The sequence below is a fragment of the Nicotiana tabacum genome, chromosome 4 (genome assembly GCF_000715075.1).
Source record: "Nicotiana tabacum cultivar K326 chromosome 4, ASM71507v2, whole genome shotgun sequence".
Taxonomy (NCBI): Eukaryota; Viridiplantae; Streptophyta; class Magnoliopsida; order Solanales; family Solanaceae; genus Nicotiana; species Nicotiana tabacum.
This window is the reverse complement of record NC_134083.1, coordinates 24,021,076-24,037,190: the sequence shown is the minus strand read 5'-3', so window position 1 is coordinate 24,037,190 and position 16,115 is coordinate 24,021,076. Positions and strand designations below refer to the sequence as shown.

The following is a 16,115-nucleotide window of genomic DNA, read 5'->3' as shown; positions in this document are numbered from 1 at the left end:
AATTTGTTTATGCGAAAAAAAATCAGAATTCTGAAACCGTTATTCACTTGCTTCCACAATTTTTGGCTTCTTACGGTAAATTTTATCACGGAGCACCTTCTAACTTTTGTACTTGTAGGGGTCGTTTGGTACAAGGTATAAACTATAAAGATAATAATTCCGGGATAAAACTTGGGAGTGTATTTATCTCATGTTTGATTATAGGTATTAGCTAATCCCAGGATAAGTTTTACCCTAAAATGGTGAGATTAATTGTCCATATAAAAGGTGGAATAACTAATCCTATAATTGTTTGGCATTGAGGAGTATTTGATTGATTGAATTGTTTAGTTCTTCAAAATAATCATGTTATAAAGACATATTGATCAAAATAAATTTCGCATTCTCTCAAAACCTCAAAAACAAATCTCCCCAACTAAAGCAATCATTAGATGAAGAGATGGGGGATGAGGATGATCCTAAATTTCAAGCGAATGGCATGGATGCACATTCTCCACCCTTGAAACCATTCAAAAATGCCTTTGAGATTCAATCATAAATCACTTTGCCTCGATTCTATGTGAAACTCCTCCTTCACTGCCTACCCCTTAAAGCATGTTTTAACTCAGATATTTGACAGGGAGTCTGGGATCAACGATTACTTACCCTCTTCCAGCTTCTTCTATTATGATTTTCATGACTTACTAAATTATGCCAGAAAAATTATTGAGGGATTTCGACTTTCTTCACTCTTCTACTATGATTTTCTTTACTTGTGAAATTATTAAAAAAACTTTTGCGGAGTTAAAATAATGCTCTCAGCCACTAAAGGTGGGTATGCTGCCGATCCTTTCTTTTAGGAAAAGAAAAAGAAATTGTCCAACAAGATTTGGCGCGGTGCGGTTGCCTTTGTGGGATTTTGGTTACATAATTTCTTCTCAAGTGAAAATCATTCATTTGATTGCAGTCCTTTTGGCAAATTCAACAATTTCCCCCCGGCTTGGATCTCATTCACTTCAGTCCATAAGCACGGGCAATTCCACCCTCTAACTGAGACTACTATACTGATCTCAACTTAGTAATAGTAAAATCCAACTCCATCCTGTTAATTGACATAAATCCATGGATTCTTCTCTGTGCCAGTGAGTCTATTTGAATCTAGCTTTAAGCTGTATTCAGCAACAATGGGATTCTTTCTTTCCTGTACGACCAGAATTCTCCTGATGCATGATCAATGTGAGTCTGATATTATCATGTTGGTTCTCTCCAATAACACACTCAACACCATTCTCATCATTCTTCAATAGATAATCTTCATAAGCCCTACTTTCATTCTGCTCCATAATTTATTGGGTAAACATTTTACAATTACCAATAGTCGTTGCAAGAGCATCGTCCTTCTCTGAAATGATGGAAGCGGTTACGATCTCTAATAACAACTTCCCGATTATAGACTGCTGACAACATCTTGGCAAAATTATGGCAGTCAACACAAATTCGGAGGTCTTTTGCAACTCTTATTGACGTGCCGGGTGGAGTTGAAAGAACGCCAAAAGCAATAGCCAATTTCTCACTGTGATAAGATAATGCCATCTGCTTCTCTTTCACACCCACATTGTGCAACTCTGACATTGGCTCAGCAATGTATCCAGCTATTCTCAGTTGCTGATTGATCTCATCCAACATCTCATAAATTTCAGTCTTTCTTGGATGTGAAAAGTCATTTGCGACGAATTCATGTATTGCCCCCTTGAACTCAATGGTACTACAAGCAGGGGTGGTTTGGATTTCCCTGTCTTTCATCATTTTTCTCACGTTTATTACCTTATCCCAATCACCAAGCGATGAATAAATATTCAACAGCAGTACATAATCTCCGGCTTCTTGTGCTTTAAGTTCAATCAAAAGCTCAATGACTTGTTCTCCAAGATCAGCTTGGCGATGAATTCTACAAGCTCCTAGTAGAGTCCTCCATATTGTTGCATCAGGTTTGACCTTCATCGAATTTATAACATTGTAAGCTTCATCAACCAGACCAGCACGACCCATTAGATCAACCACACACCCATAGTGATGAATGTTTGGTGGAATCCCAAACTCTTCGCTCATACGATTGAAAAACATCCTACCCTCATCAAGTAGTCCAGAGTGACTGCAAGCATTAAGAACCCCAGTGAAAGTCTGGTCATCAGGGGAAACACCCGATCTTTGCATCTCTGAAAATGCCTCAATTGCATCTCTGCCATAACCATTGCTTGCCAACCCCGATATCATTGCGCTCCAAGACACCACATCTTTCTCGGCCATACCCTTAAACACCTCAAAAGCCTTTTCAATGCAACCACACCGAGAGTACATAGTTATAAGTGCATTGCAAATATTGATTGCCTTGTCAAAGCCATGCTCTTCACAATATCTATGAACTCCCTCACCATAGGCCAATGCATTCAAATTTGCACAAGCCTGAAGTAACAACAAACAAGTAACCTCATCTGGTTGACACTCAGACGAGCTCCGTATCATATCAAATACGCGCAAAGCATCCCGAGTGCGTCGGTTACGCAAATAGCAAGAAATCAACACGTTCCAAGCTACTGTGTCTCTATGAGACATTTCATCAAACACTTTGCAAGCTTCGCTGTATTTCTCATTAGATGAATAAAAATCCATCAATGTGGTCAGCAGGCGTCCATCAGAATGATGCCCATCTCTCAATATTCGAGCCTGAATCTGTATACCACCAAAGAAAGACCCAATCTTTATACAACAATTCGTAACGAATGAAGACGTTAGCGAATTCGGTGACACACCTGACCTTAACATTTCTTGATATAACTGAAAACCATTTATGGGTGAATTATTCATTGCATAAGCTCTAATCATGATGTTGTACATGAAAACATTGGGTTTTTCAGATTTTGAAAATACCCGAAAAGCATAAGTTAAATCATGGAATGGAGGGAGAGCAACACGAAATAAGAAAGCTGAGAAAAAAAATGGATCTTGAAAGAGAGTTTTGCGAATGAGGTGGGCGTGGATTTGTAGCAAATGGGACTTTTCAGAAGATGACTTGATTAACGAAATCAAAGCTTCGGCTTTCTCTGTACGCAAGTGAATAGGAGATTTTGTGGGTGCGGGATGAACAAATTGCGGGTGGTGGTGGTGGTCTACACGCGCCGCCGCAAGAGAAGAGAGAAAGCGGAAGGTGGATATAGCAAGACGGCGAGAAGAGATTTCTCTCATTCTCTAATTTGTCTAACGTTTTCACGTCAGAAATTGGAAAATACAGCAAAGATTATTCTGGGAATCCATGGACATAGCTCAAACTAGGGAAGAGTTTGTTTTGTTACTATGGCGGAATTTTTTGAATTGCTTAATTTTAACTTCTAATTTACCACATTAACCAAATTTACTAGTATAGTGCTTATAACGGCTAGTTTGGTAGGATGCATTAGGTAAAATAATGCATGCATTACCTTTGTGTATTAGTAATACTTTGTTTGATACACTTTTGAATATATGCATTAGTTGTGCAAGCATTAGCCTATGCATAATTAATGCATAAGAAACCATGATATTAACAATGCAATGGGTTTTAATGCATGCATTAACTTAGTTATAGATAAATTTATCCTTCAAAATTTATGCTTGATTAAAATATGCTATTATATTAATGTAAGTTTGAAATAATCCAAGAAAGTGAGAAATAAAATTATATCCCCAGTAAATAAATAAATAAATAAATAAATAAATAAATACTTAGCATATTTTCTTCTTTATAAATAAATATTAAGTTCTATACTACAATTAGGAAGACAAATCAAATAATATTTTTGAACCTTTTTTATATAAAAACATATTTCTAAAAAATATGTTTCTTTTAAAAAGATAAAGTGATGAACTGGTTATGAGGGTATTTTTGAAAACAAACAACTCTTTTAGAAACTGTGCAATGCTTTAATATATCAAGCCAAACAATGGATAAGAAATATGTAGGCATAACTAATGCTAACATAACTAGTGCAAGCATAACTAATACTAGCATTACTAATACACCATATTCAGCATTATTCTTATACACTCTACCAAACAACCCCTAAGGCTCTAATCTATAAGTTAGGATTTTCTTTTTCATTTTTTTAATAATAAATAAAAAAATGAAAAAAACCTCTTAACTTATAATTGAGGAACCACTGTATCAGTAAATTTAAACTTTTCAAGTGATTAAGATATTTGTATGTTTGATAAAAGAATGGAGGATTGAATACAATAATAATGACTACGTCTTAGACTCAAGCAAGTTTGTACAAAATACAATTATGATATTTCATGATAGCAATTGACCAAATACAATTAATTACTAACATATAACCATTTTTCACTAAAGAACTTGCCAATGTTGTACAAGGGAAATAATTATGGATAAATATATATATATATTCATATCCAATAATTAATATCTTACACATAGATGTCTTCCATGTGTGTTTACCCGAAAAAACGGATAGAGTTGAATTTGTACGTAGTTCTAAGGATATGTGCTATAGCTTAATACAAATCGTAAGGATAAATAGAAATATCAAATATGGATTGCAAAGAATGCGAAGTAAACAAGGTTGTAAAGAAGATGATTTTTAGGACTAAACAAGTTGAATCAATTTATGAAGCTTAAAAGAACAACTCTTCAATATAGGAGAATATGGTGCTTGAATTACAATGTAAGCCAAAAATTGCTTTCTATAGAAATGTAGTCATCCTCTTTATAGGGGAGGATCCTACTTTAGATATAATTTAAAATACATAGTGGAGAATCCATGATAAATCAGCTTTTTTCTAATTTCCGTCGAGATTCTCTCCCTTAGTATGTTTGCAACGACTCTTGTCTGTGAGCTCGAACTCGATCGGCCTCGGTATTGGTCGGTAGTGCTTCTGGAGCTCGATATGGACTCGGGATCAGGTGATGATTCGGACTCGGTCCCGGTTGGCCTCTGCCCCTTAAGCTCGAAATCATCTCATCTCAGTTCGATTCGGACCCGAGCTCGATGATGACTTCGAACTCGGTGTTTGACCTATACCTGAAATCTGAAGCTTGTTTGTACCATCTTCGGAACCCATATCGAAGTCTTTCTTCGATCCATTATGTTTCCAACTTGATCGATCGTACGAAGGTCGAAATTTATTTCGACCATATACAGATAGTCCCCTCGTTTCTCGGGAAGGTTGTGGTGAGAAACGATATGATTTTTCAACAGCTTGATAGGATTATAAGCCGACGTTTACATTGGACTCGATCATGACACACGTCATAGCTGTCCCGACGATTTAGTCTTTCAAGGCATTTAATACTTGTCAGACGGTGGTCGGCCACCGCTGATACTGAACTGCCATTGCTTTAATCTATAAATAGCCCTTCCTTTTATCATTTACCACTTTTACATCTTCAATCTTCCAAATTTCCCAAGTTCTTTTTCGTATTCTCTGAGTTTATTCGCAAATATGTGATTCCTCTTTACAAAATTCTTCTTCTAAACCACCAAATCTTTGTCACCTTCTTTAAATCCAAAATGGTGAAGATATCAAAAACCATCCCCCAAAAAGAAAAAGCTTCTTCTTCCCAATCTGCCGCCGACAAAACACCGGTGGATCCACGGCCTGAGGAATGCGTTCCGGCAGCGTGTGTTCTTACCTCCGATTTCAAACTCGATAAAGTTTCGCCAGTTCCTGGCCGATGTGAGCCCGTATCGAGATATATTTGTTCGATAACCCGGGAGCATATCGAGCGGATAAAAAAAAATTGTAACTAGGAGAAAAAAGAAGTGGTAGTGTCGTCTCCCGAAGAGGATATTACTACTCACGTGAGGTTTTTTTAAGCGTGTATACTTACCCTTTCACGTTAGGTCCCCTCGACCCTGTTATCATAGATTTTTGTCGTAAATACCTAATAACCCTAGACCAGATACATCCTTCCTTTTGGTGGATCGTTATTCTGATCCGATATTTTGTGAGTAAAATCGAGGGGATGCCTTTCACCCTCGATCATCTTATCCGATTATACCGTCCTTGCCTTTTTCGAGGAGGGTTAATAAAACTCCAACGTCGAACTACCAAGGATCTGTTCTTGAGTATAGACGAGGATAAGGATCGAGGCTGGATGGGCATGTTCGTTCGAGTAAGGACTTCGAACCTGATTCCGACCGAAAAAGATGCCCTTTCCCGAGGAGTGGAACATGAAGCGTAAGTGTAATTCTGTTGTTATCTCCTGCTATTTTGTCCTTTTATTTCCTTTCTCACCAATATTCCCCTTTTGTGATGCAACGGTTACCTGGATGGTCGGCGCAGTGCCCGATCTCAAGAATTAGGTACGTGATCTGGTTTCGACCTTCTCATACGCCGAGCGCTCATGGCGTGACTTGTCAAAGGGCCGATGGGAGGCCAAAAATCACGGTAAGCACCTTCCTCATATATTTTGGTAGTTCGAATAAGATACTTTTCACACATTTTAATAAAAAATTTCGTATGTAAGTGTGGGCAAAGATGCGGTTTTGAGGCCCTCATCCATCGAGAAAGAGGCTTCGGCCTCTGTCCCAAAGCCGGTGAAATATAATAAGAGGAAAAGAGCCCCCGTCCTCGAAGATCAAAAACCAAAGAAGAGGACGGCTCGTAAGCCAAACAAGAATAGCATTCCTTTGACCGTAGAATCAGTTTTGCGTATGAGGGATAAAGAAGAAGAAGAAGAAGAAGAAGAGAACGATGGGTCTGCGCTGGCGGCCCGAACAAAGAAGACCACCGACGTTCCACAAGCAGCTGGATCGATGGTGGTTCATAAGGCTCCGTCTCGAACTGAGGATATATCGGAGAAAGATTCGGGCAGAGTCCCCGAGTTGTTGGAGATCGAAGATGCTTCCCATCGAAGCCAACAAATGGGGAATATGTCTGAAGGGGCTCTTCCCGAATCTTTTAGAACCGAAGAGAATGCCCCAGGTGATTTACTTGGGGTGGTAGCAATCGAAGACTCGCCCACCTTCCCTACTTTTTCCGCAGGGGCGATTCAGGAAGCCCAAGCTTTAGGGGCCCTCAAATTAGATAGGCCTCATGATGGAGAGGATCCTTTTCGTGACATGTTTATCGGTGTCGAGGATGCTACCGGTACAAGTGACGCATCAGATCTTTTTCACGGAGTGCAGCATGCTCTGAATCAAGTAAGCCTTAAATTATATGGTGTTAACTTTAAGTTTGCTTTTCTTTTCTAACTTTGTTTCTTCTTTCTTTACAGGTCACGGCAGTTCATCGAGAATCATGTTCTCAGTCCCGAACCGAGCTGCGTCGATATGAGGCCGACCTTCAACAAGTTACGGAGGAGAGGAATTCCCTTAAGATCCTCTTAGGGCAAATGTGAGAAGAAATAAATGACCTCCGTGCTGAGTTGGCCAAGGCTTACCAAGATCAGACCTATCTGTCCGAGCAGGTAATGATACTTTTAAAAGCCCATGGGCTCGATACCGGAACGATGGCTAATTTTTTTGTCTCACAGTTGCAGCAAAACATTGAGATGATCGAGAAACTCCATGAGGAGATCGATCAGATAAAAGCGGAGTCTTTGAAGTGGAAAGAATGTATGGATCGCTTTGCTACAGAGAAAGAAGCAGCTCGAGCCCAATTATCATCGTCCGAAAACCAACTTCACAGTATGAAGGAGAAAAGCTCGGTTCAAGCAAGAAGAATAGAGGAGCTTGAGGCTCGGTTGGCCTCTGAACTTGCCAAGGCCGAATCCAACGCCGAAAAGGCAAAGGCTGATGTGGATGCACTCGTTGCCGTCTATCGGGCTGACGCTGAAGCTGCCCAGGTCCAAGCAAGAGAGGTAGTAGAGACCACCGATACTCGAGCATATTGGGTCGCTGAACTTGCTAAGCGTCGATCTCAGAGGGAGACCCTCGAGGAGATCCATGCTCGAGGTTTCGATCTCGCTGAAGAGATAAAAAGTGCTAAAGAACTCGAAGCCGATGCTGAAACCATGGTTTTCGATGATGACGATGATGATAATGATGATGATGATGGGAGTAAGAGCGGGTCCGAGAATGGGGGGGGGGGAGCCCGATAGAGAAGAGACCGCTCTCGGGGATAACCAAGAAGCTTAGCCCTTAGTTTCTATGTTGTAATCAATCATGTACACAATCTTGTATTTATAAAAATATCCTTTTCTTCTGCCGACTTGCTTCTGTTTTGTTTCCTGTCTTGTGAAGATTTTATTCATGCCTTATGAATATTTTCACAAGGATTTAGGCAATTTTGATCGAATTTGGACTTCGTAGTCTTTATAACCGAGTGAGCGTTTACTCAAACTTAAAATAAGGTAGCTCATAGGCTTAGTAGTCGAGTTGAGTGATTGTTTGAATTTGAAGTGATGTAGCCCTTAGGCTTATTAGTTGAGCGACTGATTCGAACTCGAAGTGATATGGCCCGTAGGCATAATGATTGAGTGAGTGCTTGCTTGAACTCGAAATAAAAATAACCCGTAGGCTTAGTAGTCAAGTGAATGATTCGAACTCGAAGTAATGTAGCATGTATATGTAATGGTCGAGTGAGTGCTTACTCGAACTCGAAATAAAAGTAGCCCGTAGGCTTAGTAGTCGAGTGAATGATTCGAACTTGAAGTAATGTAGCCTGTAGGCGTAATGGTCGAGTGAGGGCTTGCTCGAACTCAAAATAAAAGTATCTTGTAGGCTTAGTAGTCGAGTGAATGATTCTAACTCGAAGTAATGTAGCCCGTAGGCGTAATGGTCGAGTGAGTGCTTGCTCGAACTGGAAATAAAAGTAGCTCGTAGGCTTAGTAGTCGAGTGAATGATTCGAACTCGAAGTAATGTAACCCGTAGGCATAATAGTCGAGTGAGTGCTTGCTCAAACATGAAATAAAAGTAGACCGTAGGCTTAGTAGTTGAGTGAATGATTCGAACTCGAAATAATGTAGCCTATAGGCGTAATGGTCGAGTGAGTGCTTGCTCGAACTCGAAATAAAAGTAGCCCATAGACTTAGTAGTCGAGTGAATGATTCGAACTCGAAGTAATATAGCCCGTAGGCATAATGGTCGAGTGAGTGCTTGCTAGAACTCGAAATAAAAGTAGCTCGTAGGCTTAGTAGTCGAGTGAATGATTCGAACTCGAAGTAATGTGGCCCGTAGGCGTAATAGTCAAGTGAGCACTTGCTCGAACTCGAAATAAAAGTAGCCCGTAGGCTTAGTAGTCGAGTGAATGATTCGAACTCGAAGTAATGTAGCCCGTAGGCATAATGGTCGAGTGAGTGCTTGCTCGAACTCAAAATAAAAGTATCCCGTAGGCTTAGTAGTCGAGTGAATGATTCGAACTCGAAGTAATGTGGCCCGAAGGCGTAATAGTCGAGTGAGCGCTTGCTCGAACTCAATCTTGTTTGCATAATAAATCTCGAAATAGAGGAATTTTTCTTGGATATAAGATATCGGTAATGAAGAGAACTTTCTTTGCAAGTTATTATACATGTGTTCATGTTTTGCGTCAGGGCTCGGGCCAACTACATGAGCATGGTTCATTTTGACCATTTGGCTCTTACAACTTTTCCTATTGGAACCCTGTTGTTACGAAATAACTTTCTTGCATCAGAACTTGATATTTTTGAGAGCTAATGACCCCCCAGTATTCGATGTCGATTGTAAAGAGGCCTCGGATACTGTTGAATTGTTTCTAAGTTTAGCACGATCACTGGTTGCCTCATTAAAAACCTTGCCGAAAAACCCATTTGGGATAAAACCGGTCTAAGGGAAAAAAGAGTGCAACGCGTGCTTTCAGACCTAGGGCTTCGTATTGAAGGATCCATCCTAGCTCCTGATCGAACTCCTGCAGGGGTTAGTTTTGAAATGTAAACGAATATGGGAGGGTCGTACCTTAGCAGTAGTATCGTTTTAGGTGCGACACATTCCAATTGCTTGATAGTTGTTTGCCGTTTATAATACCAATCTTGTATGATCCTTTTCCGACGTTTTCAAGAACCTGATACGGTCCTTCCCAGTTCGGTCTTAGTTTTCCTTCATTTGAATTTCGGGTACTTAAAGTGACTTTTCTTAGCACTAAGTCCCCGAGTTTAAAATGGTGAAGCTTGGTTCTTCGATTATAGTATCTTTCGATTCGCTGCTTTTGGGCGGCCAATTGGACGAGAGCAGCTTCTCGTTTTTCATCCGATAATTCGAGGCTAGTGTTCATAGCCTCGTTATTTGACTCTTCTGTTATATACCGAAACCTGGCACTGGGTTCCCCGACTTCGACTGGAATCAAGGCTTCGAAGAAATATACTAAGGAGAATGGGGTCGCCCCCGTACTAGATTTTGATGTTGTTCGATATGCTCAAAGAACTTCGGGTAAGATTTCTCTCCATTTTCCCTTAGAGTTGTTCAGCCTCTTCTTTAGTTTTGAATGATAGTTTTGTTTGTTGATTCAGCCTGTCCGTTCCCACTGGGGTGATACGGTGTTGATAATATCCTCTTTATTTTGTGGTTTTCGAGGAATTTTGTCACTTTGTTGCCGACAAACTGTTTCCCATTATCATACAATATTTCGGCGGGTATTCCGAATCGACATACGATATGATCCCAGATAAAGTCTATAACTTCTTTCTCTCTTACTTTCACGAAAGCCTGTTCTTCAACCCATTTAAAGAAATAGTCAGTCATAAATAAAATGAATTTAGCTTTACCTGGGGCCGATGGCAGAGGGCCGACGATATCCATTCCCCATTTCATGAATGGCCATGGGGATAGGGCTGAGTGAAGTTGCTCTCCGGGCTGATATATCATTGGTGCAAACCTTGGACATTTGTCACATTTGCGAACAAACTCCTTTGCATCTTTGCCCATATCGATCCAATAATACCCTTCCCTGATTATTTTTTGGACTAACGAATCGGCACCGGAGTGATTCCCATAAGTGCCCTCGTGCACCTCACGTAGAATGTAATCGGTGTCTCCTGGACCTAAGAATAATGCCAATGGTGCATCGAATGTCCTTCGATATAGCGTTCCATCTGCAGTTAATGTGAATCGAGTAACTTTGGTTCGTAGGGCCCTCAAATTTTTAGGGTCCGATGGGAGCTTTCCATTCTTTAAGTATTTAATATATTTATTCCTCTAATACCAGGTTAAACTCGTAGAATTTATCTCGGCATGACCTTCTTCGATCACGGATCTCGAGAGTTGAACTACAGTCCTCGAGCTTATCTCGCCTTCCTCGACCGATGATCCCAAATTTGCAAGTGCATCTGCCTTACTGTTTTGCTCTCGAGAAACATGTTGTAAAGTCCATTCTTTGAAATTGTGCAAAGTGACCTGCAGTTTGTCCAAATACCGTTGCATTCTATCTTCTCGAACTTCAAAGGTTCTGTTTACTTGATTTACCACCAGAAAAGAGTCACACTTGGCTTCGATGACTTCTGCTCCCAAGCTTTTAGCCAGCTCGAGACCTACAATCATGTCCTCATACTCGGCCTCGTTATTAGTAAACCTAGTAGTTTTGATAGATTGCCTAATAGAGTTACCCGTGGGTGGCTTTAAAATGATGCCTAGCCCGGACCCCTTCGCGTTCAAAGCCCCATCCATGACAAGGGTCCATACCCCCGATGACGTACCTGATTTCAATAAGAGTTCTTTTTTGACTTCGGGTACAAGGATCGGTGTGAAATCGGCCACGAAGTCCGCCAATATTTGAGACTTGATGGCCGTACAGGGTTGATATTCGATATCGTACCCACTGAGTTCGATGGCTCATTTGGCCAATCGGCCTGATAGTTCGGGCTTGTGCAAAATATTACGAAGCGGGTAAGTGGTTAATACGCATATGGGGTGACATTGAAAGTACGGTCTTAACTTTCTAGAGGCGCTTATCAATGCAAGTGCCAATTTTTCTAGTTGCGGATATCTAGTTTCTTCTTCTCCTAAGGTTCGACTTATATAATAAATAGGAAATTCCGTACCTTGCTCTTCTCGAACTAGGACACCGCTTACCGCGATTTCTGAAACTGCCAAGTATAAGTAAAGTTTTTTGTCTGTTTTTGGAGTATGAAGCAGTGGTGGGCTCGATAGATATCGTTTTAATTCCACTAATGCTTGTTGGCATTCCGGGGTCCAAGCGAAATCGTTCTTCTTTTTTAGTAGAGAGAAAAATTTGTGACTTCGATCTGACGACCTTGAAATGAATTGGCCTAAGGCTGCAATCCATCTCGTTAGCCTATGTATGGCTTTCACGCTGTCCACAATGGTGATGTCTTCGATGGCCTTAATTTTATCGGGGTTAATCTCGATCCCCCGATTTGACACCATAAAGCCAAGGAACTTGCCCGAACTTATCCCGAAAGCACATTTCTCGGGGTTGAGCTTCATGTTGTATTTCCTTAAAATCTCGAATGTTTCCTGCAAATGGGTCAAATGGTCCTCTGCTTGCAGGGACTTAACTAGCATGTCATCAATATAAACTTCCATTGATTTACCTATTTGTTCCTCGAATATTTTATTTACTAGGCGTTGGTAAGTAGCTCCTGCATTTTTTAGCCCAAAGGGCATCACATTATAACAATATGTTCCATACTCGGTGACAAATGAAGTCTTTTCCTGATCTTTCGGGTTCATTTGGATTTGATTATACCCGGAATAGGCATCAAGAAAGGTAAGGATCTCGTGGCCGGTCGTGGCATCGATCATGCGATTGATGTTGGGCAGCAGAAAAGAATCTTTGGGGCATGCCTCGTTCAAATCCTTATAATCTACACACATTCTAAGTTTGTTCCCTTTTTAGGCACTACAACTATATTAGCTAACCATTCAGGATATCTTACCTCCCGAATGGACCCTATTTTGAGAAGTTTGGTTACCTCGTCCTTTATGAATGTGTGCTTTATCTCGGACTAGGGTCTTCTTTTTTGCTTCACCGGTCTGAACCTAGGGTCCAAACTTAGCCGATGCGTCGTTATATCCGGTAGGATCCCCGTTATATCTAAATGGGACCAAGCAAAATAATCTATGTTATCAATAAGAAATTGAATAAGTTTTTCCTGAGTTCGGGGGTCAACCCCGTTCCCAGGTATACCTTCCGTTCGGGCCAGTGCTCGATTAATGTGACTTGCTCCAATTCCTAAATTGTTAATTTGGTAGCATCGGAATCATCGGGAACCATGAAGGATCGAGGGATCCTTTGATCATCATCTTCATCGATCTTCTGATTTTCTGGTCGGGTTAAAGCTAATGTCTGTGATTTCTATTTGGCATCTCGTTCCCCTTTTGAGCCCGATCCTTTTATTGGCGAAGGTGAGGATATTGGATTTGCTTCCTCGACGGCAAATATTTTTCTTACGGTCGGTTGTTCTTTGTACACTGTTTTGACTCCCTCGATGTTGGGAATTTAAGAACCTGGTATAGGGTCGAGGGTACAACTCTCATGGCGTGGATCCATGGCCTTTCAAAAAGGGCATTGTACCTCATGTCGCCTTCGATTACGTGAAACTTCGTTTCCTGGATGGTCCTGGCCACGTTTATCGGCAGAATTATCTCATCTTTGGTGGTTTCACATGCCATATTGAATCCGTTTAGGGCCAGGGTCGCGGGTACAATTTGGTCCTGTAGACCAAGTTGTTGTACGACCTTCAACCTAATAATGTTGCCCGAGCTCCCTAGATCAATTAACACACACTTAACTTTAGTTTTATTCATAAGTACGGATATTACCAGTGCATGGTTTTGAGGTTGTATGACTCCTTCTGCATCTTCATCATTGAAAGACAAAGTTCCTATGGGTGCGTAATCCTGAGTTTGTGATCGTTTTTCTCTCACAATCGATGTCTTTGTGTGCTTAAGCACCGATCCTTGAGGGGTATCGACACCGCCGATGATCATGTGAATGGCATGTTGTGGTTCTTCTTGTTCGTTCTGCTTGCCGAAATCTTTGTTTTGGAAATGGTTCTTCGCCCTGTTGTTTAAAAATTCTCAAAGGTGCCCCTTATTGAATAATCGGGCTACCTCCTCTCTTAGTTGCTTGCAATCTTCCGTTCTGTGGCCATGGATGCCATGATATTCACACATTTGATTGGGATTTCTCTAGGCAGGATCGATCTGCATGGGTCGGGGCTATTTAGTGTCTTTGATGCGTCCAATAGCCAACACGATGGCGGATGCATCAATGCTGAAGTTATACTTCGATAACCGAGGCGCTTCCTTAGGTCCGGTAGGCCTGTCGAACCCACTTCTGTTCATCGGTCCCCGAGACCCATGACCACGATCACTTCTTTTATTGATTTATCCGAGGTTACATCTCGATTCATTGATTCTGTGGTTTCCGTTATACGATCAATATTGATCCCTGATCGAACCTTGTTCTCGATTGATATCCCTTTGAGGAGTGGGTCCAGTCCCCAACTGATCATCTTCGAATCTAATATTTGATTGGTACCGATTATGCATGTTGGCCCAAGTGATTGTAGGGTACTCGATCATGTTATGCTTCAGTTGTCGTGATGCCGTCGAACTTCGTTCGTTCAAACCTTGAGTGAAAACTTGAACAACCCAATCATCTGTGACTGGTGGCAGATCTATTCATTCCATTTGAAAACGAGATACGAACTTCCTTAGCATCTTGTTATCCTTTTGCCTTACCTTGAAAAGGTCTGATTTCCTCGTTGAGACCTTTATGGCCTCGGCGTGTGCCTTTACGAAAGAATCTGCTAACATGGCAAATAAATCGATCGAATTCGGTGGTAGGTTGTGATACCAAATCATTGCTCCCTTCGAGAGGGTCTCTCCAAACTTTTTCAACAACACAGATTCGATTTCATCGTCCTCCAAATCATTACCCTTGATGGCGCACGTGTAAGAGGTGACGTATTCGTTGGGATCGATCATTCCGTTATATTTGAGAATTTCGGGCATACGAAATTTTTTGGGGATTGGTTTTGGAGCCGCGCTCGAGGGGAAAGACTTTTGCATGAATTGTTTGGAATCCAACCCTTTTATCATTGGTGGAGCCCCCAGGATTTGGTCGACCCTGAAATTATATGTTTTTATTTTTTTATCGTTGGCTTCGACTCGCTTTATGGGCTCCTCGAGTATTTTAGCGATTTCGGGAGTAGTCCTCGATTCTTGCTCATTTGTCCTCACTATGCTGGCTCCATTCTGTAGGCAATTTCTCGGGGTGGACTGGGCTTCGGCCTGCTTGGTAGCTGGGTTTGACTCTGCAACTGAGCTATCGCTACCTGTTGGGCTTGTAACATTTTAAAAATCATACGCAAGCTGACGCCGTTTTCCTCAATGTTATGAGTGTTTCGAGCTGCAGACCGAGTGCCACCATGAATGCTATTTTCAGGTTCAGAATGAATGTTCGCCTCAATGGCCACATGCGAATTGATATCTATCGGCACTCCGATCCGAGCTCCAACGGCGTTGACAAGTGGTCTTTCGATACTGGGTGTCAAGTTGTTGTTCTCATCTTGAAGACCAGCTTCGTTGTCGATAGGTAAGTCCATTTGATTGGTAGTTAGTCGTTGCTAATCCGAAATCCGAGATACTTTCGGAAACAAGCGCAAAACGGTATGTTTTTGCAGATTCGTATCAAATAACCACTGTTATCCTTAGCCCCACGGTGGGCGCCAAACTGTTTGCCCGAAAAAACGGATAGAGTTGAATTTGTACGTAGTTCTAAGGATATGTGCTATAGCTTAATACAAATCGTAAGGATAAATAGAAATATCAAATATGGATTGCAAAGAATGCGAAGTAAACAAGGTTGTAAAGAAGATGATTTTTAGGACTAAGCAAGTTGAATCAATTTATGAAACTTAAAAGAACAACTCTTCAATATAGGAGAATATGGTGCTTGAATTACAATGTAAGCCAAAAACTGCCTTCTACAGAAATGTAGTCATCCTCTTTATAGTGGAGGGTCCTACTTTAGATATAATTAAAAATACATATTGGAGAATCCATGATAAATCAGTTTTTTCCTAATTTTCGCTGAGATTCTCTCCCTTAGTGTGTTTGCAACGGCTCTTGTGTGTGAGCTCGAACTCGATCGGCCTCGGTGTTGGTCGGTAGTGCTTCTGGAGCTCGATATGGACTCTGGATCAGGTGATGATTCG

General features: G+C 41.0%; 1 protein-coding gene across 1 annotated transcript; it reads right to left on the bottom strand.

Annotated features, from left to right (window-relative positions):
• Positions 1-763: 763 nt before the first annotated feature.
• LOC107783259 (pentatricopeptide repeat-containing protein At3g47530-like) lies at positions 764-3,359 on the bottom strand. Its single transcript, XM_016604230.2, has one exon. The coding sequence runs from the start codon at positions 3,220-3,222 to the stop codon at positions 1,348-1,350; it is 1,875 nt and encodes a 624-aa protein (XP_016459716.2). The 5' UTR covers positions 3,223-3,359; the 3' UTR covers positions 764-1,347.
• Positions 3,360-16,115: the final 12,756 nt, after the last annotated feature.

Excerpts from the sequence above, each read along its gene's own strand:
- LOC107783259 (XM_016604230.2), bottom strand. The coding sequence starts at position 3,222 with ATGAGAGAAATCTCTTCTCGCCGTCTTGCTATATCCACCTTCCGCTTT.